Source organism: Leptinotarsa decemlineata, unplaced genomic scaffold (genome assembly GCF_025532065.1).
Source record: "Leptinotarsa decemlineata unplaced genomic scaffold, Ldec_3_MD MMD2_tig00026282_RagTag_RagTag, whole genome shotgun sequence".
In the NCBI taxonomy this organism is placed as follows: domain Eukaryota; kingdom Metazoa; phylum Arthropoda; class Insecta; order Coleoptera; family Chrysomelidae; genus Leptinotarsa; species Leptinotarsa decemlineata.
In genome coordinates, this window is record NW_027412668.1 from 13,598,488 (window position 1) to 13,624,364 (window position 25,877).

Consider the following 25,877-nt stretch of genomic DNA (forward strand, 5'->3'; position numbering starts at 1 on the left):
TCTTCACCTGATTTAATATCGAATATATACCACTATTTGATAAATATTCAGTGGAAATTAGTCAAATTGATGTCAATGAAGGGTTGAAATACACTTGACTATCCTCAAAATATTTGTCAGTATACGTCCATAAATGACTCAAGAGAGAATAATATAGATTTTCAGTGATGGAAATTGATGCTTCGAGTTGAACCGTTTTCTTTTGTATTACATCTAATAATTCAATAGAACCAATGTTGGTAGAATTATCAAATCCTCCTCTACTCGAAATACTTTTTGGATAGGAGATCAGAAAGGTTTGACTATAAGAGGTTCAGATTTCCACTGTCTCAAAAAATGATTTGATATCCTAGAGAAGATAATTGAAGTACAGTAAAATGAACCTCAACGGTTTCATCGCTCAACATTCTGGAATTACTTTTTTTCAGTTCTCCTAATGGAGTTACTGCTTCAAAGTTTTTTCTGAATATGTAAGAACAAACTAAGTGCGCTTATCATTGTTATTAGGGTACCGTGAACTTTTTAATTAGTCTATATGGGAAAAATTATTCTTTACTGGAAAGAGCGTATACGATTTCTAGCTTTTGGTGAATCAGAAAAAGCTGCAGCACTCTAATGGTCACCAGAACCGTTTTGAATATCCAACAAAATAAGTTTATTCGATGTTCGATCTGAGGTAAGCAAACATTTGGAATAAATATAAATACGTGAATAAATTATTATTGAAATCAACCATGTCTTATGAAAATGACAATAGTATCAGGTATTTATTCTATTGTGGAACAAATATTGGAGATGATTCGGTCAAACAACAATTCAAACGGTTGTATCATGAATAATATTAGTGCCTTCCTTGAGCTTTATCAAATAATTTTTAATTTTCTTATGACACAACATTTTCCTCTTGTTAGGCTCATCATCCAACTGAACTCTTCCCAACTTGACTTGGAGTTCGATAAGTTTTTCATCTAACCTATTGTTCTCTTCTTTTGTAGAGCATTTTTTTATTTTTTTAGTCACAATCTCCAATTCATTTTCTATGCTAGATATAATTTCTAAGGCCTGCATTCGTTTGTCTAAATAGTCTAGGCAGTTTGAAATTTTCTGTTCAATATCCTTCTTTCTATCATCAAGGACGTTTTCTTTCTTGATGTTCAGGAGGTTCAATTTCACGTTCAGCTTCAATATATCATCTTCAAGCTGCTGATACTCCTCACTCGTATCGGAATTATCGAAGACTGCAATTTTTTCAATAATTTTTTCAGTTTGTTCTTCAATTCTATCAAGTTCTTGCTCCTCAGTTGTGATTTTTCCAATTTTGTTCCGTTCGATATCTTTCAAGAATGCAGTACTACCAATATATGTATCCTTGGATTGTTTTTCGTTTATAACTTGCTGATGCACTTTATCTTCTGTAGTAGTCTTGATTTGTTTCTCAGTAGCATTCTCGATATTCATTGAAGTTTTAGAATCAGTAGCTTCAACTTTCTCATTATCATTTCTTTCATCTATTTTTTTCACAACGTTATCTATCTGCTCAACACAACTCTGTTTTCTCTCCCTCAAATTCTTGTTGAAGTTCGTTTTTTGTAGGTCTCGTTTCACAATTTTGATGTGCTCTGCTAATTTTTCCAAGTCTTTCGTCGATTTTGTGTAGTGGTCGAAATTATTTTCGATATCACTGATTCTCCTTTCGAAATTGATGAGCTCTTCAGTTTCATTTGCTCTTTGGCTCAGCATCTTACTACAATGCATAGCTTCTTCTGAAAGTTTAACTTTTCTATTATATAACTCTCCACCTTCAGGAAAGGTCCCCATATCATTTAGTTTCAGAATTATTCTGATAGCACACTCATCCAGTTCGTAAAATTTATTATCGGAAGTGGTTCCCACGAAATTTTCAATTTCACTCCTGAGTTCATCCAATCCTCTTTCAATTCTATCTAGTCGTTCTGTATATTTACCTTCACTAGCTTCGTCTTTTTTCATTAGGAGGATGTTGCGATTCTCCAAAGCTGTTGATATTTTTGCGTCCACTATGATCTTGAGGGCATCGACCTCATTTTGTATTGAAGTCTTCATCTGCTCTTCGTTTTCGTTCAACTTTTTTAGTTGGTCAAGTTCTAATATAACAAGATCTAAACGAGACTTCAAATGCATGAAAGAATCAACATCGTTACCGGCAACAATTTCCATGTCATTCCTAATATTTTCTAATTCTGCTCTAAGTTTCATAATTTTTTCATCGTCTATTGCTATCGGCCTTTCACTTATCGTTCTTCTGAAACTTTGATCCTTTGTTGCCCGGTGTTCCAATATTTTCAAATGCTTTTCAGCTTGTCTAGTTACTTCGTCGGATATTGTCTTATTGTCTATATGCTCACTGGCATCTATGATTATTTTATTCAAATCTTTTTCAATTTTATTATAAAGAACACCTTTGTAAGCTCCTGAAAATCTGTTCACTTTATCTTTGAGAGCAGTCAATGTTTCTTGAATACTTGCCTTTTTTTCCATAACTTTCATCAGATATCGTAGTTTTTTAGATATTTCGTCTTTCTGCTCACCTGTGATATTTTCATTCTCTGTTAAATACTGCTTACATGCCAATAACTGTTTTATGATCATTTCAAACGCATCACTTTCTTTCTTATCAAAAAATTCTTCAACAACTTTTTTCATGTGTTCGAAACATTCGTGAATGGTTTCAATCTTCCCGAATGAATATACTTGCTTCAAGTCTTGACTGTTCGAAATATTTGTCAATAATTTTTGAATATCTAGCGAGACTATTTTTGCATTATTGGCAATCGTTTGGTTATTGTGATTAAAGTAGGCCTGTAGAGTTTTCCTGAAGGAAGCGAGTTTATTCCTCACATGGGTATCGTCCTCAATTTCTCCGATTTTTTCTTTAATATAGTTGACTTGTGTTCTAATCTGATCCACAACAGAAAAACAGTTTTCATCTCGAATGTGATGAGTTTCTCTCTTCATCGTTTCATCTAGCTCACTTTGCTCTTTTTTCATTTTCTCTTTGGACTTCACCAGATCACTCGCACCTTTTTCCGCTTTCTTAACATTTTCAAAAGTACTGGATTTTATTGTGAATTCATTCTGGCTCTTATTTGAAGTTGTCAAATCAGGAGAAGAATAGTTCAGCACTTTGTTCAACTTTGGCTTGACAGGCGATATGTTTTCCCGACTTGTTTCTATAGATCGCACCGCATTTTCTAAAATTTTCATCAAGTTGTTGAATTCTTGTTCAGTGAATTTCACTTGTTTGATGGTTTTCTCGACGGAATCGCAAAATTGTTTCACTTCTTTCAGTATATCAACGGAGGTTTTTTTTTTCAAAATAGATTTATCTTCTCGCTCACTATTGAGTTCCTTCTTCTCAGTACCAGTTAGAGAAGAGACAGAATCGTTGATGTTGATGAGAAGCTGTTTTTTCTTCTTTTCTTCGCTTTCATCTACGTCATCAATTGTGTTGACGAAACTCTGGAGACTTTCAAGTTTGCCTTTTATATCATCCTTGTTTTTGGTTTTTCCACTGGCAATATTTTTGATAAGTTCTTCGTACGTCACCTGTGCTTTCGTTAAATCAGACTGACTCCCTTTCTTCGTTGAATCATTCATGTACTTGTACAGCCAAGTTATTTGGTCAACTATCTGCATTTTCATGTTCTTGGTATTTTCATCGATAGCTTCTATAGATGACAGTCTCTGATTAATTCTCACCAAGTCTTCCTGTGCTCCCTTCACTGAACTAGGGTCATTACCTTTAATTGCTTCTTTCAGAGAAGCATCAGTTTTTCCCAGTTCCTTTCGGATTTCCTCTAACTTCCTCACCAAAGTATTGTTGTTTTGTTCGTAGAGGAATTCTATATCTTTACTTCTTCGAATCTCTTTCATAGCAGAGTTGATTTTTTGGTATTGTGAAGTGAGAGAAGATACCAGTTTTTCTTTTCTATCGCCAAGAGGAGTATCCTCAGAAATTTCAATCATTTCAAGATCTGTGGCGAGTACCTCGATAGTCTTCTTATGAACTCGCAGTTGGGTACTATCCTTATTTTCGATTGCAGTTTTGATTTGTGGTTTGAGAGATTTAAATTTCAAATCAATGTCTTCCAAAGTTGAAACGTGCCTGGACATGTTCTGACTGCTTATGGATTTTTTTATGGGTGAAAAATTTATTGGGATTGTTTTCGAAGAAGATCGTCTTCTATTCGTAGGCACTTCAATGATTGAGTTAGTTTCGATAGCTGCCGAATCCAAGATTGATTCCCGTTCATGTACGGGGGTTGAGAGAACCTCCGTTACAGTATTGGAAATGTTCTCCTGAGTTTTTGTTAAATGTTTCTCCTTTACTTTTCCTTTCAGGGCACTAACTTCTTTGGAGTATCTCACTAAGTGTCGGTAATGTTCCTCCTGGCCTGTCTTTGTAATCCTACTTCTGGTTCTCCTAAAACTCGCTCTCAGTGAATTGACCTCAAGATTGATGTACTTTAGCTTCTCTTCTGGTTTCACCTGCTGGTTTCCCATTTCATCTGAAAAGGTAAGTAATGTATTAAAAGAAATATATACACTGGAAATTATTTACTGAGGATAATAGATTTTCTCTTGTTGTTGAAAATATATTATAGTAATTTTGGAATGATGTACAGAATATATTTCTATACAAATAGAAGAACTGAACTATTCACATCTATGTGAAGCTTCTACTCCTCGAACTATAGTCATCGAGACAATATTGATATTGCAAAACGTGTTTGGTGTATTACAAAAGTCTTGTGATGAAAGTGAGTGCTTCAGGATTATGAGATTTGAAATCCTGGTGGAAAATCGAAAAAGTGGAGTAAAATTGATATTGAATGAAAAATAAAGTTCGGAGGCAGCGTTTGTTGTTGACCTAATCGCAAGCGTTATTCGTTCTTTTGAGTCATTCAAATCTGAAGGTTCAGTTTTGTAAACATTGCTCTTTACATATACCCATAAAAAATCAATTGATGAAAGATCAGGTGATCTCACTAGCCATCCAATCGATTCTCGCCTCCCTATCAACCGATTGGGAAATGTTGTATCGAGGTATTGCCATCAGACATTAACTTGGTGATATGGTGGTGTTTCATCCTACTGAAACCATATCGTATTCACTGGAACTTGAGGGTTTTCTGGATCATTTTGAAATGTTGGGTAATAGTTATCATCGCCATTCGCCATTATCGCCATGGTTTCCTACAATCCCTGCCCAAACATTAACCTTTTGAGGGTATTGCGGGTGTTCTCCTCTCATCCAGTGAGGATTTTCCGTTGACCAGTAGCGGCAATTTAGCCGATTAGCATGACCATTGAGACACAGTGCACTCATCAGAAAACATAACGTCTTCTAATTGAATGATATTGTTATCCAACATGTCCATTATTTGCTCACAAAAATCTTCTCCCATGAGCTCCTGAGTAGATATCATTTTTTCATAGGGATGCATTTTATTTTCTTTTAATATCTTTAATATCGATGTATGGCTAACATTGAATGTAGTGGATGCCTGTCTACTCGATGTGAGTTTTCCCAGTATGTGGGTTTTCCTCAAACTCAAGCATCACATCTAATTCGAGTTGATCACTTCATTGCACTGCTCCTCTATTTTGCTTATTGTGTTACGATACAATTTTGCTTTGTTATAAATTAAACAATTTATTTACACTTTTAATAATCGGTTAGTTTATTCATTTCCACATGCGAATTTATGTATATTTAAAACCTTTCTAACCCGCCTATGACACCGACTAGGTCGGTAAATAGGTTGTGTTCCTTTTTTTCTCACACCCAAGGACATAAGGATGAGGACGGAAATTTTGGTGAAAAGATATTTTTCGATTGTGAATTGCTGAATGAAGTGATTGCCTGGTTGAATTATTTCGCTCGTTCACTACCTAGAAGGGATTTTCGAATTTTCAGCGAACTGTGGTTCCGTTTTGATATTGTGAAGTTTGGAGTATTTTGGGACAGTATTGGAAACCACCGCTGCAAAAGCAGGATTTTTATAAAAAGGTCAAAGAGTCAGTATTTTCTGTCAATTCTAAGAGGACGATCTTTGTCTGTTTTGTGTTGGAAACACCCTCGATTATAATATAATAGTATTATATTATTTAATATAATATATAATAATAATTATAATAATTTATTAATTATAATAATATTAATTATTAATTATAATAATAATTATATAATAATAATTATTAGGAGGGTGTTAGAATATTCCTAAGAAAGGCGTATTTGCATCAGCTTGAATTTGGGAAATTGAAATCGATTGCCAGATCAGTCTCTTGAAGAAGTTTTCTGATCGTTACCTTTACCAATAATTACCACTGGGAATATTAACAGATTCCTACTACATCCGTATCCACCGATACTGCCGGATCAGTATTCATTCCCTGGCAGCTTACGAAAAAGGAGCACCCGAAAAGCAGCTAAGTTTAGACTAAGTTATTTGAATAAAGAACCCGGTGTTTATTTATTTCCTATAATAAAATGTACAAGTTACCTCATTGAGAGGAGTGGTGTAAGCTTTCACGTGACGTCACATATTAGCACATATTAGCGAATGTGTTATGATAGTGGTAATCTAGCAATTGAAGTGAGGAATCGGCAAACAGAGGGGTCACTGTATTTCTTTTTTTATTATTGTAATAATCTTCCTTAGTCATTGCGAATAGAATTATTACTTTTATGAGAAGTTAAATATTTCAATAGTGGGCTTCCCCAATAACTGGGCAGTTTTCCGGTTTTTAACTGGCCAACAAAAATTGGTGGCGCTTCCCCATTTAGTTAAAAATCATTGTTTTTCTTTTAATTAGTTGCACCCACGACTTTGTGCAAACCACTGACCTAGTCGGGCATGTTAGTGGTGTTTTTGATTTTCGGCAACCCTATTGTGAATTCAATTATCTTGTTCAAAAACATCTCGTAGCAATTGTTCCTTGAGGTATGGGCGGAATATTTGGAAATTGCTTATGAAATTGGCAAGCTACTTCCTGTTGTGTTTTATCTCCGTAACCAATCATTTGTAAACTGTTATTTCATGCATTTCAGTTGATCTAATCATTTGTCAGACTTGGAGTTAACGAACTATAAACTTGAATTAAAATACTGACAAATTCAAATAATATACCAAACAAATTGACAAGGCGTTTTGAACTAACGCTGCCACGGAAATTATTAACAGGTTTTTAAGGGATACCATCTGAAAAGAACATTGCTATGATTTTTGCCTACTTTCTTATTATCGATACCTCAACATGAAATAAGTTTTGAGTATATTGCAATAAGGTTTCAGCGTATTTTATCGAATTTCGGTAACCAAATGAAGATAACTTTCAAACGATATATCACAATCCTATACTTCCCATTTAAAAAATTGGGGGTTGTACCTGTTATTTGACGGGATTTGAAGTAGCATTTTTCCGTTGAAGCTTGAAATATGTCAAATTATAATTCAAATTGGAAATGTTTCGAGATTTTGTTAAAATATGTACCGTAACCGAAATATTGAATGTATTCCATTTGGCTTTCACACACTGTATACTGATATATTATGTGTCTAACCATTTGAAGATGCAGGATTATCATCGAAGCTGAGAGAGTTTTCAACAAATCGTGCTTCTTTCTGTTAAACGGGTGGTAATTTGGGCGCAAAAATATCTTCATCACTCGAATCCCATACGATAATTGGGCAGCCATCACTTTCTGGGATTGAACTCACCTTCATGAGGATGAATTTAGGTATTTTGATATATGTGTTTTCCCCTTTTCCGATAAATTTAAGTATCTTGATATTTTCGTTTTTCTCCAGTAAGTCAGTTGTGATGAAGATGAAGATACATGCATCTTCATCGAATTTCACCAATTATTATTCACTGTTAAAATTGGTGTCGCGCGAAATCGTTCTATATAAGTGGGCTCCTGAGAAAAGTGACGATTATTTGGAAAAACATAAAGACAAAATGAGAAATATTTTGAAAACTGTGTGTCGCGGGGGACTGTTTTTGTCGACAACGAAATGCCCTATCGGCAGGTAGGCAGGTTTCAGTGTTTTGTTTGTGTTTTTGTAAACAGAGTTCGCTATGTGGAAACAGTCGGCGACAAAAAGCAACTATTCAGTTAACTATTTTATTGGGGTGTGACATTATCACTTTATTTAAATCGTTCAATGTGTGGTGTTAATCTTATCCATAATCTACTAGTCTTCTCAACAATGATCTCAGCGACTCAGACTAATTTTTGTGTTTGGTGGAACTTGAGTTTCCAGTTTGTTCTCGAAACTGAAACAAATTTTTCGTTTCTATTTTTAACAACGAAACTAGTCGCAAGCGAGTCCGTTTGGTGGAAATCTGCCTTAACATATAAATGTTGCAATTTTGTACAGACTTCCACTTATAGGCGATGACTTATTTGATGCCATTCTTATAAAAATAAAATAGTTAGAAGTACGTTATCCAGAAGTAAGTTGGTGTGTCAGTTGATCAACATAAAACGAGACAAAAAAGTACTACAAAAACGGGCGTTATCTCTCGAAGCCGATAAAGCATCCCATTCTTTCCTATCAGTGTAGGCGCATAGCTTATTCCCTGGGAAATTTCCTTATTTTATGTGAATACAATTCAGATAAAACACAGGTAATATTTTTTGTAGATTATTGTTATAAAAAAACACAAATACGACAGAAAAATCCTGAAGGCGCTCTGAGAACGGTGCCTGTGCGATTAAATTCATTTGGAAAAACTTTCTCAGGAAGTTTATTCCACATGAACGCAGTTATCCAAATGGAAGAGTTCTCCAGCAATGGAGTTCGAGGTGTACTCAGTTGAACCACAAAATGAAGAGCAGCCACACTCCGTCGCGTATTTCTAATATATACCGCTCTTGATAGAATCAAATGTGCCAAGTCTCTTGAACACCTTTCGTGAAAATATCTATAAACAAGAGACAAATCAACAACCTTCCTTCGATGGTCCAGACTATCAAGGTTGCAAGTGATGTTTGTGTCTCCAATCAGGCAGATGGCTCTTTTCTGGATGGAATCCAGCAGCTCTGAATAGAATAGATTAGAATAGAATACGCAATATTGGAGAAGGAAATCATTCGGTTGGATAACAAACTTTGAAGGAATGATCTTATTCGGATTTCAGTGTGATATTCGCGACCTTTGTCTCAACTATTTGAGAGGTATTCTAGAAATATATTTCAATCTGGAAGTTATCAACAATATCTTCTATTTCATCAGTAATACAAATGTGAAAAAAATACTGAAATTTGAGCCAGTATCGTACATGAACAAAATCGAAATTCAAAGAAACCTTTTTGAACTCGAAGAAAAAAATATGTATGTTGTAGACGATTTGAGTCCTGAACAACAGACTGTAAATGAAGTTCTACGTCAATATTTTGATAAAACCAAAAATACCGGAATGAAAGCTACCATAAGGCTGAATCATTTGATATTGAACAACAATAAATTAGGCCTAGAAGAACTGAAACAGGATCCATCTGTATTGAAGTACCAAAGAACATTTTCAAATGTATCTGAAAATACTGAGGCCAGTATAGTTTCGGAACTAACACAAAGATGGCACTAGTCTCATTGCATCCACGGCTTTTTCAGTTAGTACTAACCTTCAAAAAACATCTGTTGAAATTTCATGATATCCAACTCATATGTTTGTGAGTTGGAATGCTAAGATTGACACTGATTTCGTTATTCTCAAAACAATGGATCAAAAACAATTCCGTGTTTGAATTTTACACCGCTTCTTGATGGGAAAAAATACCGTTCAAGTGAAGCAAAAGCTTGAAAAGTATTAAAAGAATTCAGTTTCATCAGGAACAACAATTAAACGTTGATTTGCTGATTTGAAACAGGATCGTAGAGACACCGATGATACAGAACGCAGTGGACGTCCAAATGAGGCAGTAACACCAGAAAACATAAAAAAAATCCATAATATAAAATTGAATGATCGAAAAGTGAAGTTGCTTGAGTAAGCTGACATTGAAATAAAATCAAAAGAATGTGTTGACTCTATATTGCATGATAATTAGACTAAGAGAAAGCTCTATTCAGAGTGGGTGCCGCGCGAGCTCACTGTTGACCAACAACAAGAACGTCTGAGCAGTGTTTGGCCATGTTTAATCCTAGCAAATCGGAATGTTTGCGTCAATATGTGACAATGGATGAAACATGGATCCATCACTTCACTCCGGAATTGAAACGATCGTCATCTGAGTGAAGAGCAACTCGTGAACCTCGTCCAAAGTGCCCGAAAGCACAACAATCGGCATGGAATGTGCGTGGTGTAATATTCATCGACTATCTTGAGAAAGGAAATATCATCAACAGTGAATATTATATAGAGTTATTGAAGCGATCAAAGGCCGAAATTGCAAAAAAAATTGTTTCATCAAGACAACGAACTGTGTCACGAGTCACTCAAAACAATGGCAAAACTACATATGTAAAGCTATTCTAGAACTTCCTAAAGGAAATATTGCCTTTATAATTTGAAAATCAAGCCCTCTATGCGCCACCACACCATATATAACTCATGTAATTGTTCCACAATGATATGGGATGTTTCAGGATGTTACCAAATATTCCAGACTATTTCTAAGCAGTCCAGAATGATCTGGGATATTAAGAAATGATGTGGAATACTCTTGAAAGCTCTGTAATGTTTTGTATTGTTGAGGAACTTCCTAGTGGGTGATTATTCCAGCCCTTATATCTTTAAAAGCTCTCTCTTCAGGTTTAATCGGGAATATTTTTCACGGAGATAGATGGCGACTACACCAAAAAACAAACTCCTTTGATCATTCCATAATGATCTGGGATATTTCGGTAGTTTCCCGAATGATCTAGAATATTCTTGGGATTTCCTGGAATGTTGTGGAATTCTTTTGAATAATCCAGAACGGAATGAACTCTGCTAGAACTTTTAAGACGGGGAAACGCCCAGCCCTTATATATTCAAAAGCATACACTTCAGGTAAAAATTGAAACCTTTTTTATGGCTAAGCTGGAGTGATACTATCACAGAAAAAAATGTTCCCTACACGGTTTAACGCCGCGGGTAGCAAATGTAAAAAATTCAATAAAGTGAGTGAAATGTTACTATACAATACAAATTTTTTGAAGAAAACGTTTGTGTCACTTCGAATGTTATTTTGGTGGCAGCCCGTGACGGTAATAAGTAATGAAAAATGTACATTGCAGGCAGTCAAATGATATCACAAACCAAAGTTAGGTTAGACTCATTTGTCAGAAGACGGAATTTCATTGATTGCTCAATTTTCTATAGCTTTTGTGAACGAAATACAGGCGCATCACGGCCTTTCTTAACAAACTTCCAAGAATATCATTAACCAGAGTGCATTTCTTTAATGACCCCCTTCTTTTATTTTTTAAACGGGTCAACACAAAAAAGTAAAATTTGGGATAATGAAATTAATGCATGAATACTTTATTTTGAAGTGAAATAAATGACAGATAAAACTTTCAAGATGGCGACTGGGCGCTATCTGGGGAACAAATACAAAGGGAAGGGGGGTTTTGTGACACATCATTTTGAAGCTCCTGACGAATACTTCACAACCCTAGAATATGAAGTCAATATCTTCACTTACTACAAAATGGCGAAACATTTAATAATTTCCTGAAGACAAACACATCAATATCGATATTTATAAAAATATTCTTTCTTATCTGCCATATAGCAATTCCAACAACCCGATAAGGTTTGTTGACTTATTTTTTGTTTATAAAATGACAAAAAATGTCAGAACGACAATGAACATCATATTTCAGTTGGAATATTATCATTTAGTTATCGGTTTTACTAGTAGAAAGGTACCACGTCAAAAATCTCTAAAATGGTCAATTCTCTTCCATTGGAAAGAAAAAAAGGAGCGATTTTTATTTACGGTGCGACGCGTAACTTTCACGAGACCGCAACAATTTTCATTCAACGTTTTCCGAATCGACTGTAGAAAATATTTAAGGGAACTTATATCCAAATTCACAACTACCGGTAGTGTACATAACAAAAAGCCCCCAGGTCATCCGTCCATCCCTGAAGAACAGCAAGTGCAAAATAATTGGTGAGATGGTAGTAAATCTTGAACAGTCTACTTATTCCGTCGCGAATGTTTGTGAGGCGTCTTCTTCTACTGTGTGGAGATTTTTGAAGAGGAATAGGTATCATCCATTCAAAATTGAAATGGTACACCAATTAACTGAAGATGCCCCTGATCGAAGAACAGAATTTTGCGAAATCATGACGGAAACCACTGCAAGGCATCATACCTATCTCCACAATATTTGTTTGTGTGACGAATGTACATTTTTTTAAAGACAATGTTCACAGACAAAATTGCCGTTATTGGAGTGATATCAATCTTCACGTTTTCCGGGAAACACATACCTAATATCCAGAAAAAATTAACGTTTGAGCAGGAATATTAGGAAACCATATTGTAGGACCTCTATTTATTAAAATTCAACTTTGAATATGTTGGAAACTACTATTGACCCTCTCATCACTGAAATCGTCGAAGCGAATTCTAATAAATTCGATATGAATATGGTATTCCAACAAGATAGGGCACCACCATATTTGCAGACATAATGCAGACAAGTAAGAAACTATTTGGATACTTCTTTTCCCAGTCGTTGGATTGGCCGTCTAAGTCCAACAGAATGGCCAGCCCGCTCGCCAGATTTGACACCTTTGAACTTTTTTAATGGGGCTATTTGAAGCAAAAGGTGTAAAAAACTGAAACTGCTTCAATATTGGATATACGGCAGAGAATAATAAATATTTGTAGAGATATTGACGTTACTGTGTTGGAAAATGTTTGGCGAGAAATATCGGATAGGCTGTTTATATCTGTTCAAAATCTGTTTTACCGTTTATCAGCTGTTGCCCCCATACGAACTACAACTCTCAGAAGCTGAGGAACTTGTGCGAGCTAAGGACTAACGAGGTATCACCTTTCAACGTGTGATTCCTAACACGATTGCAGAATCATCCCAGCTTCAACCAGATAAATTCTCCCGAGAAAAATATTTGGTCGAGGCGGGAATCGAACCCACGGCCTTCCGATCGTGAGTCGGGCGCACTACCACCGCAGCCTACCAAGGCAACCATTTCGAGCATCTTCTGAACCGACCTCAAGCTTATTACCTCATATTATGTAGTTGACTGTTAATATATTCAGGCAATTATTAAAAGTTCCACCATTTTGTAGTAGTTGGAGATATTGACATTATATTCTAGTTTTGTGAAGCATTTGTCAGAAGCTTCAAAAAGATGTGTTACAATACCCTCCTTTCCATTAATTTTTTATCAGATGGCGCCCAGTCGCCATCTTGAAAGTTTCGTCTGTCAATTTCACTTCAAAATAAAGTATTCGAGCATTAATTTCATTATCCCAAATTTCAATTTTTTGGGTTGACCCGTTCAAAAAATAAAAGGGGGGGAACATTAAAGAAATGCACTGTATGTTTTTATTGTAACTACGTAATGACATTCTGAAAAGAAAAATTAAATATGGTGGAGTTTGAAACTTGAAGCATTAGCATTCTACAACAAAGAAAATTAGTTCATATGTAATGGTATTTATAAGTATTTCAAAGCTAGAAACCTTCAACTGTTTCGAGCAAGCCAAGTAAATTATTTTTTTATCATGCTATGCAAATTTTATTCAGAATTTGGTCAATGTTCCATTCTGATTTTTCACATATAAAATCGGTTCTCAAGAATATCCACAAACTACTCAAATTTTAAATATTTTGTACCTGATGAAACAATGTACTTTTCTCCGTTCAGGTGAAGATCCAAGAAAAAAACAACTGATTTTGTGAGTCACCCACTACAATTGTTCGAAAGAGAAATTTCAAAGCTGACTACCGTTTTGATAAATAAGTTGGAAGATTATCTACCTGCTTCCGGTAAAACGAAATTGGGGTAGGAACGCTGTTCATTTGTCATTGGTCAACGAGGCTACCTGTGATTTTGCAAACTTATACGTCGAATTAGATAAATGGGCTTGTACACATTAAAGTACTGAGAAATACTACCCGTATTTCAATTTCAAACCGTACTGAGGTACGGTTTGAACTATAATAACTATAATTATCCGGTATACTTTCAATACAGATTAATTGAGTTCTTTAATATATCGTCAATTGTTTCCGCCTATGCAGGACAATGTGTCTCTACTGAACAACAAAATAATAGCAGTGGAGCCCACGATGCAAAATGGGGATTTACTCGTGCGTCATATATAGAGACATAGTAGGTTGCAAAGCTTAGATGATAAGAAGAAAAAAATGTTATATAATATATACCTTTTCATTTGTGGGAGAAGCGGCTATAGATTTTTAAATATGTAAAAAAATACTCGAGCACGTCAGATATTGATGGCATCAGTGTCCTACGTATTTTTAATAATGTTGGTATGTTAATCTGATCGTTTGCATGATGTGCGTGGTTGTACGTAAGGGTTAAAAGTGAAAAAAAAAATTAATCCAGCGCGTCAGAATTTCTAAGGGGGTGTTAAGTGCAACAAAAAAAAGCTCTCATTCAATAATCTGACGATTTCGATCTGTGCAAACTCGCCGTCATTATTATAATGTGCAAAAAATTCGTCATTTTGAAATACTCAAGTGCATCAAATTAGGATATATATGGTTTATCTTTATGTTTAAGACGTGCTGTCTCATAATCTGACGATTACCTATAGGGATTCACTTAATCTGACAAAAACAATATTTTTTTTTAATTCATTGAACTTAATCAATTGAAAAGCCCAGGAAATAGCATGCAAATAAATAAGTGTATGTTTTTTAAGAAGAATACTTGTATTTATAAGAAAATAGTTTTTAAAAAATGCCAAAAAATTTTTCATAATCAATTGATTAATCAATTCAAACTTATATAATGTATAAGCTTGAAAATGTCTTTATATATTGTATAAGTTTGAAAATGTCCTTTTAGGACGAAACTGCAGTAACGTTAGTTACAAATAAAAGTGGTAAAAAGATAGAAAGTTTAATTTCTCTTTTCTTCTTTATGATATCCTACCACGTAATAACGGCTACATCTATCAATTAATTGATTAATTGAACATCTTCATCACGAACGAATCTCTGTGATCAGCTGTGATGGTGTCATGGCAACATAATTCAGAGTGGGGACGGAGTGGGAGAGTAATAGATACAGAAAAAGTGAATAGAGAATAGAGGGATAGAAAATCGGGTAGGAAAATATAGGTATCACACAGCTGCACGCAATCAACTTTATCGACGAATTTTTGTTATTTCGGCTTGCGGAAATCGTCAGATTATATATTTTTCGTTATCCACAAATTGTTTCCTTCAAAATGAAAAAAAATGTTTACGCCTGAGAATGCCGAAATGACGTTATTTTTCTACAACTTTGCTGCCCTCCCCTTTCTTAACGTCACTCTCAAATTGTCAGATTACTGGAATATACACTTTTCAGTAGGTAATTAACTTACCCTTAATCTGACGCGCTCGAGAATTTCTGATGATCAATTTTTTTTTTACTTATCTGATCCTTTATTCCCCATAGACGGCCTTATACATGGGGCTCATATTTGGTGGAGGTACTTAATTGGGTACAAGGTATCCCCCTGATTAATCTGCCGCGCTTTAGTAAATCTCCGTTTGGGCTCCTCTATTATAAATAGTCCATTCATGAATTTCAATCTGTTCTAAAAAAGTAATAAGAAGCTTCCTTCCAAGCGAATTTCACGGTGACAGAGTTATATCTAATTAAGAATAGACGTACTTGTATAGGGTCTTTCACACCTGCGACTTAAGAAAACCCCACAAGAAAAAGTCTAACGGAGTCAAACCGCACGATCTTGGTGGCCAGTTCACATCACCTCCACGTGAGATGTCCATGCTCTCAAATCGTTCGTGTAAAATATATAATATGATTTCATAAACTACACTTTACGATTTGACCTTCACAAACTTTATTTGAGAAATATATCACGATATGTTTGACTATCACGGTAGCTTCTTCAACAGTGATTTAAATACTGTATTCAGTATTCAGATCACTGTTGTTCAGATCACTCAAATGAAGATGGAGATCAAATCATAAGGTGTAGTTTATGAAATTACTGTGGATCTTCATCAAGTAACGGTCAATCAATCAGAAAAAAATATACAATGTGAGCTGACCTGTATGGCACGTAGCGCATGTTGAAACCACATGTTGTCCAGAACAACCAATTCAGGGCAAAAGAAGTTGGTAATCATCTACTTATTGTGCTTTCTGTGATATTTGACGAAACATTCTGATAGTTGGAAGGAGGTTGTCGATCAGAGTGAACTATGGATGGAATATCGTGCAACCGAATATAGTCAGGAAGATGTTCATCCAAAAATAGTTCTAGAACTTGACAGATTACGAATTGTTCTCAATACATATTTGGAGCATTGATTTTTGGAGCAGTTTGGTATTTTTCAGGCTAGAAAGGAGAGCTTAACTGAGTTTCACCTGCATGAAAATGTATATTGCACTATTCCGAAATGATTTCCATTCTGGCTGTTTGAATAAAGTAGAACTTCTGATGAATTCTTGAGGTATATCAAATGGAGTATAGAGAAAAATTGCTGTATTTTATATTACAATGACTCTACTTTATATAAAATAGATAGTATTGGAAGAAGATGCAAAAATTGTTTCACCGATTTTAAATTGGATACAATTTAATCTTGTGGATTACTGTATTAAATACCTTCGACGAACCTCATAGAATTAGGATTTTGATTTCAACATTATCTCTGGTTCTTTTGAAACTATATTAATATGAGCTATACACTTTCCAGTAATCTCTTAAGAATCCCACCACACAAAATGCCACTTCATAAATAATACCCTCATTATAGTGTTTCCACATTTTATAACAAACTGCCAAATGAGGTGGAACCAGCAAGAAACGATGAAGTCTTCTGAAAGAAAGTCAAAGAATCTTGCTTTCGGAGGAATATTACTGCAGTTACAATAATTTTTTGAATGATTTTTTTTCAAAGACAAAACACAAGCACTACAGAAAAAGCCTTAAGGTGCCACAGTCCATCGCGTATTTCTGATATGTACCTCTCTTGGTGGAACCAAATGTGCCAAGTCACTTGAACACCTCCCGTTAAAGTGTATATAGAAGAGAGACAAATCTACAACCTTTCTTCGATATTCCAGGCTATCAAGGCTGCACGTGATGTTCGCGTCTCCCATCAGGCGGATGGCTCTTTTCTGGATGGAATCCAGCAACTTCAGGATATGTTTGTGGGCAGAGCTCCATACATGAGAACAATACTCCAAAGGAGGTCTGATCTGAGCTTTATAAAGCATCAAAAGTTGCTGAGGTGTTTATAGTTTTCTGGTTCGGAACAGTGTTTCAAGCTTTTGAGAAGCAGCCTTTGCAATTCCAGCAACATGATTGTGCCAAAACATATTGGTGTCCATTTTGACCCCAAACAACCTTATCGAAGCAGAAAGCGAAAATGTCTGACCTGACATTATTATATCAGGTTCGGTGACATTCATCTTCTTGGAGAAAACCGATGCATGGGTTTTTGTGGCATTGAAATGAAACTAGTTATTTCCACCCCAATTCGAAATCACTTCTAGATCCTTATTAAGATATGCAACCTCCTGCCGCCGTGGACGATGTGCCTCTGTAGCCGATGTCCTGGGATCCAAATGGAATGACAAGGCAAATGTGCTGTCGTCAGCAGAGCGATATATTGGATTCTTATTTTTTTCTATTAGGTCTTTGATATGCAATACCAAGAGGGTTGAAGACAATATGGATCCCTAGGAAACACCAGTGTTGATGGTGAAAGTATTCGAGAGATATTCATTGACTGCCACTTGCAGGGAACGTTTTTTCTGGAAGCTAGAGAGTCATACACAGAAATGATCCGACAAGTCATAGCATCGAAGTTTGGTCAGCAAACACCAATGCCACTTACGGTCAAAGGCCTTAGAAATCTCAGGCACAATAGCTCTTGATTCTCCAGGTGACATGTGATAGAAGGTCGCCTATTGATCTTTGTATCAAAAATGGTGAATGAAAATTAATATAATAATTATTATTATTGAAACTGACGTTTCGTCCGGCTTTCACAGGCAAAATTTTTCTTATCGGCTATTTAACGAAAAAGAATTGTACCAAATAAAGTACCTGTGGCACTTTAAGTTTCAATTTCACTACCAATTATGCAACTAGGTTATTTTCATCATGTCTATCATTTTGTTGGGAAGACTTCTCAAGTAACATATTTGAATTTTGTTTGCATCATTATTTTCGAACTCTTTCTTCTTCACTTCCATACATGAAGAAAGTGTAGAAGACGTTAATTTCGCACTACAAAAGTGTTTTAAGTAGTCCGTCAAGGTGCAAGATATTTTCTTCCGACTTCTGTCTCTATAAAGGCCTTTGAAAACTTAGTAGATCACTTGTAGCTTTTTATACTCTCCACCATTCTTTATATATTCGTTCTGTTGAATGTGGAAAATGTATTCGATGTAGTTTTCAACAACATAATATTATCATTTGAAATCTCATACTCAATACTGCTTAGTCCTCCAAACCTAACGATAATGTAAATTTTCATGAGTCACATTTGTTTATCTTTAATAAAAATTTTATGGTCAGATTGATAAGCGATTCAGTTCTTCACTCACATTAGGTAGAGAGCTGACAATAAAAATCGATGTTAATATCAAAGATCGAAAACTTTCTGTCGATGTAAGGGTTCGTATAGAAATATTATAGATGGAAAGTAGGAAACATTTGTTCCCTATGTATCGTATATAAGCCACATTACTATGAACGGAGCTGATACACATTTCTTCGATTCGATTTTATGGATGGATTATCAAATTGAAGGTGTACTGGAATATATAACATACAGAATATACATTACTAGCAACCCGCTTCGGCTCCGCACGGGTGCAATGCTGATGTTGAATATAAATTCACCCACTGGAAATTTAAAGGCATGGAGAAACAGTGATGAATAGATAATTTTGTTTAATGGACGTTGGAATATTTGAAAATCCTTTTTCATTGCATATAACGAACCCACACATACATAATTTCAGTCTCCGAAAATACACCGATTCGGAGAAACAATGATGAAAAGGTAACTTTACTTTATGAACGCGCTTTTTTCCCCGCGGCTGGCACTCTAGTTGGAATATTTGAAAATCCTCCCTTATTGCACATCTATAACATAAAACGATCCTACATACACAAGTTCAGCCTCCGAAAATATAGCGGTACGGAGAAATATTGATGAAAATAATTTTCATATGTAAACGCTCCCGTTCTATTGCCAGGAGGGGATCACCAGTTGGAATATTTGAAAATCATTCATTACTGCACATTAACAACATAAAACGAACCAACATACAAAATTTCAGCCTCCGAAAATATAGAGATATGGAGAAACAGTGATGAGAAAGGGGGCGCAACCTTTACACCCAGAGGGGAGCCCCATTTGAAATATTTGAAAATCCTTCCTTAGTGCTCATCTAAGATTTAAGAAGCACCTATATACCAAATTTCAGCTTCCTAGGACTTACCAGTACGGAGAAACAGGGATGAATGTGTGTTAAGTGAGTGACTTCCGCATTTGGGTTGGGTAGGGAGATCACTTTTAGTACCACTTGGTATACATTTATAGGCTGGTATATCAAATGCAATACGATCTGCCAGCCTTGCAAGATCTCCATCACATTTTTAGTCTGGATAACAAGATCATTCGAAATGATCTCTAGCAACTTTTTGAAAAATTTCACGAGGGGCTCGAAAAAATTGCAAAAGTAAATATCTCGGAAAATATTAAAGATGTCCGAAATTTGAAAAAAGATCCTTGAAGAGGGGGAAATTTCCTAAAAAAAGTTCCACCTTCCGGAACTCTATCACCAATATTTATAATTTTAATTTATAGGCCAAAATAGCGCTAAAGGCGGACGATGCGCATCACGCACGCGCTGACCAATACGGACTTTTGAACAATAAAATCACATACCTTCTAGACATACCTTCTAGACACTTGAATAAACGGAAATCCATGAAAAAAAATTTTCCCGTGATTATTTTATTAGATATACTTTAGTTAATCAACTAATTTTTACAAGTTTTAAATTTACATGAAAAACCTAATAATTTTTAAACTAAAAACATCAAATTTTGTTCACTTATTAGAGATTTTCTTGTAAGCCTTCAAAAAAGATTCCAGTTGGAAAAATTGAAACATTTTGATTTTCCACTTTGTTATTGATAATCAAAGACGTAAAAAAGTGAGAAATTCAATTGTTGCAACGAAAAGTTTTTTTTTAATATTCACATTTATTCGTATTCTCATAATTTAAAGTTATTATCAAACAATTCGTACAAATTTTTTACACGAAAAAGTGACAAATGGTTGTTTTTAACGTTTGTTTGAAGGTGATTGACAATGTTTCATGATGAATTTCACTAGTTCTTCACTTTTGATTCCCATAATACAACCATTACAAGGAAAAACATAGTCTTTTGTGAAGAATTCAAGGCATTTTGTCGAACTACTAGGGTCAATTGAAGTCACACAAGAAAATCAACTAATTAGCTTCGACGTGGAAAGCCTTCATACCAACATTCCGGTCGAAGAAGCTCTCCAAATCATACAGAGGAAGATATCTGAAGACGGGAACCTGAAACGAGAACGAATCTACCTATAGAAGTAATTATGGAATTACAAGGATACTGTGTAAGAAGCTGTTATTTCCAACTGTAGGACGAATTCTTTACACAAGATGAGGGACTGCCAATGTGATCGCCAGTTTCAGCAGTCATAGCCAACATATATATGGAGTGGTTTGAAACTCTGGCCATTGAAGAAGCCCACAAGAAACCTCGGGTCTGGTTGAGATATGTTGACGACACCTTCACAATATGGAACCATGGAAATACTGAACTAGACGCCTTCCTGAAACACAACAACAGCATGAGACTGTCCATCACTTTCACAATGACCGACACGAAGTGAGAAACATCTGTATACCAAAAACCTACTCACACGGGTCAGTATCTGAACCACGAATCCAACCACTATCAATCAACTGAAAGAAGAATCATCAAGACTCTATTAGACCGTGCTTTCGGGCTTTGTATTACGAAGGAAGGTCTAGAGAAGAAACTAGACATCATCAAAAATGATCTTCAACGGAATGGCTACTCCAAAGCTATGGTAGAAAATACTTTGGCTAAAAGACAGCAGGAGACTCACAAGGAAGAAATGCCGTCACAACCAGTGCTTGCACTTCCCTACATCAGAGGATTATAAGAGAGGATGAGAAGAATTGGTTCCAAGTGCAACATCAGAACCTGCTTCAGATCTGGTAACACTATCCATAGCAGCCTCACGAAAACCAGGCCACCAAACGCGGACTGCGATTCCAAGAATTGCATTTACTGAATACCCTGTGAGTGCGGAAAATCCTATATTGGTGAAACTAAGAAGCTATTAAATGTTCGCATTGCCGAGCACAAGAAACACACCCAGCGTGGGGAAACCAGCAAATCAGGAATAGCAGACCATGTTTGGACCCATCAACACAACATCGAGTGGTCCCAAGCTGAGATCATACACAGAGAGGAACATTGGTTTAGGAGAAAATTCAAGGAAGCCGCATACATGCTGTCCAGAAATGTATTCAGCCAAGCTAGCGTAGAGATACGCAACATATGAAAACCCATCATCAAGCGAAAAATGGCCAACTCCCGCCAAACGGTCATCTCCCACTGAACCAGTGAAGCGGAAAAATGGAAAGTGGGGATGAGTGAAAGTACTCGAGCGACCCATAAATAGTCATCTCTCGGAGGAATCAGTCCAGTCATCACCCGAAGACGATTGTAGATACTAACAATCGAAACGTCGTGAACTAACGTGGCTTGGAATCCCTTAACTTCTTTTTTATTTATATTTATTTGTATTTCTTTATTTTTTGTTCAATCGTTTTAATATTACTTGTATTTTATTTCACTATTACTTCATTTCAGGTTATTTTTGCTTAATATAATTGTTATTTTCAGCTATTTATTTTTAATTCTTCTTTTTTTCAGTTGTTTAGGGGATTTCAAATCATTTTACATATTAGACAATGGAAGTCCCAACTAGTGAAATTCATGGTTGTTTTTGTTTTTTGGTAGTAGTTAAAAAATATATCGTAAAAATTAATTTTTTCAAAACAAATTGTTCATTAAATGAATACAGAAAATAGATATGAATTGAAAATGTATTTTTTTCAGAATATCAAAGATGAATAGAAATTGTGATTGAAAATCGTTCCTTAATATTCATATTTAGTAGTGATAAAAAATTGTTAATCAGCAAATCCGTTTTCGAGCAATAAACTTTTTTTCAAAAACGATTTTGTTTTTAAAAATCATAATATTCATCAATCCCCCAAAAAAATTCAAATATCTCATGAACAATACATTTGTTAATAGAATAGAACTGGCCGATACTTGATGAAAATTCATATTAAAAAACTAATCAATAGAGTTTATTGTATGATTTTCACTATAAAGGGTTTTACAAAAACCGCGACACGTGTTTCGCTATACAATAGCTTCCTCAAGCATAAAACTATGCGAAACACGTGTCGCGGTTTTTGTTAAACCTTTTATAGTGGAAATCATACAATGAAGTGTATTGATTAGTTTTTTAATACATTTGTTTATAACAATTTCTTTAAACAAATAGAGCTAAAAATTGAGAAGAATAATTTTTATGTAACTTCAAATAATAATAATACGAATAGATTTAAATATTATAAATTTTTTTTTCTTTGCTTCAATTGAATTTTTCACTTTTTAACGTTATTAATTACAAAGCGGAAAATCAAATTATTTTATTTTTTCCATTCCATTCTTTTTTGAAGGCTTTCAAGAAAAGCTCCAGGGAGTTAACAAAATTTGAGGTTTTCTTGAAAATTTGAAACTAAAAGTAAAGTAAAAATTATATCTATGAAATAATCAGGGGAATTTTTTTTACATGGATTTTAGTTTATTCAAGTGTCTATAAGGTATGTGGATTTTTGTTTTCTCAATAATGATATTTAATGAGTAAAAATAATTTTTATTTTTCAAAAATCCGTATCGGTCAGCGCGTGCGGGGCGCGCATCTCCCACTGTTAGCGTTATTTTTGTCTCTGAATTAAAATTATTAATTTTAGTGATAGAGTTTCGGGAGGTGAGACTGTTCTCAAGAAATTTCCTCCTCTTTAAGGATTTTTTTTTGAAATTTCGGATATCTTTAATATTTTCCAAGATATTTGCAAAAAACCAAACACCCCTTTTTTTACTAAATTGTTTATAACTTTTGCAATTTACTAGAGGTCATTCCGAATTAAATGAGCCCTGGATCATAATTTTCGGTGTCCTTGGACAAAAGTTCCAAAACAAGGATCTTGTGACCCAGACTATTTGCTCGCCAAGTACAATAATGAAAAAACGTGTATTAGCCAAGCTGAAAGTTCGCAGGCTAGCACACATTAACCCTAACCTTCAAACGACACGTGTACAAATTTCACAGCTATCGGACAATTAGTTTGAGTGAAGCCACTATTGTTAGTTTCGAGAAAATGAATTTCTTGTGTTGAAAGAGCACTGCTTTTCGCCGAAAAAATACTTTTGAAGACAACACTTAGTTGTTGAGAAGTGGTTTGATAAGTTTACACGAGGTGAGATGAGCACCGAAGTCGATGCAGGCACGTAGATGACCGCAAAGTAAAGTTGATCGAGATAGTTCAGGCTCTAAAGATATCAAAGGAACCTGCATGAATATTTGGATATGCGATAGCTCTATTTGAAGTGGATGTCGCGCGTCCTCACAATTCACCAAAAACAATAAACGAATTGATCATTCTGAGCACTTTTTAAAGCTATTCCACTGAATGTATACGTCGATATATGACAATGGATGAAACATGGCTTCTCCATCTCACACCAGATTCGAAACGATCGTCATCTGAGTGGACTACAAGTAGTGAACCGACTCTAAAGCCTGCAAAAACGCAACAATCAGCTGGCAAGGTTATGGTATCAGTATTTTGGGATGGAAATGGTATAATATTCATTTACGATCTTGGAAAGGGAAAACAATCATCAGCGACTATTACATAGTGTTATTGGAGCAGTTGAAGGACGAAATCGCAGAAAAACGTCTCCATTTGTGAAAAAAAAAATCTGTTCCATCAAGACAATGCACATTGCACAGTGTCACAAATCAATGGAAATTATGGCAAAACTGCATTAATTGAGCTTTGAATTGCTTCCGCATCCACCGTATTCTCCAGATCTGCCTCCAGTGACTTTTCCTGTTCTCATACCTCAAGGTAGTGTTCGCTGGAGAGAAATTTAGCGCCGATAAAGAGGCCTGTTTTGAGGCAAACGACAAATCGTAACATAAAAAATATCATCGAGAAATTGTATGTCCGGAAGATTAGTATCTTATTGACAAAGTCTTGTAAAAAAATTAAATGCATGTCATAGAATATAAAATATACAAAATACAATACGTGACATAAAATATAAAAAATACAGAAAGAGCAATTTCACAAATAATACATTAAGGAGACAGATGAGTTTAGGTGAAGATTGAAAAATCAAGTAGAATTTACAGGTTATCATGGTAGACGTCATGGCTCGAAAAATAAGCTTCGGAACTTTTTAATATCTGTGCTATTTTTTAGAATGATAGGAAGGTGATTATATATAAACTTCAATACTTTCGTTAATCAGAGAATGATGAGTCAAGGTGAATTTTGGAATAGGTGAGTGAAGCATACGGTTCTGTCTGGTATTGTGACAATTTGTTTCGGGAGTGTACATGCTAGTTTTATTTTTATGAATTAAGCATACTGTTTCCATTATGGATAAACAGGTGACAGTTAATATTTGTGGCTTATGAATGAAGGCTTGCAGTGATCTCTTGGCTTAGACTTTGTAAAGACCTCTTCTGTAAACTGCAATGGCCCCAGAAAGCTATTCCGTAACGAATATGAGATTCAACCAATGCAAAGTAAGCCATTCTAGCTGTAGTGAACCCTAGTTCATTTGATATCACTCTAATAACATAACATCCACTAGATACTTTTTAACTCAAATAGAGTACATGTTTTTTTAAATGTAATTTATTGTCTATGTGAATGCCTAGGAATTTAGTGTGCTGTTTGTTTTATATGTATTGATTATAAAAATCTAAATCGTCTAGTGCATATTTGAAAGGAACTATAAAAAAAAAATAGTTTTGTTTTGTTCAGGTTGAAGCACATGCAGTTCGCGTTATATCATGCTCGATTTTTTTGAATATCTATTTTTATCATATTTGATAGCTGATTAATTTCTTTATTACTCCATATAATAGTGGTATCGTCGGCAAATACAGTAAATTGTCTTGCGATGTTAATGGTCATTAGGTCATTTAAGTATATTAAAAACAACATTGGTCCTAAAACAGACCCCTGAGGTACTCTATGTTTTATGTTACTGAGATCAGACTGTCCACTTGATGTTTTCACCACCACATTTTATTGAAGAAATAATTTTTTACGTTAGCTTACGAACTTTTCAACCCGAATATCATATAAATGAAAACGCAATGACGCCGAAGAATTCAGGAATAATTTACCATACGATGTAAAAGATAAAAAATAATCGCTCAGCATTTAGAAATCTCGAAAACATTATTCAATGCTGCAGAATATGCATTACAACTGGAAGGAGA

General features: G+C 35.0%; 2 protein-coding genes across 2 annotated transcripts in view; one reads left to right on the plus strand and one right to left on the minus strand.

The window, feature by feature from the left end:
- The window catches only part of LOC111507545 (uncharacterized), a 490,644-nt gene that overhangs the window by 283,229 nt on the left and 181,538 nt on the right, over positions 1-25,877 (plus strand). The window lies entirely within an intron of this gene.
- Positions 695-25,877, minus strand: part of LOC111508767 (uncharacterized) — a 30,067-nt gene continuing 4,884 nt past the window's right edge. The window contains exon 2 of the mRNA XM_023164374.2: positions 695-4,547. Coding sequence (XP_023020142.2) covers positions 817-4,542 — 3,726 coding nt within the window. The 5' untranslated portion in view covers positions 4,543-4,547 and the 3' untranslated portion in view covers positions 695-816. The remainder of the gene's footprint in view (positions 4,548-25,877) is intronic.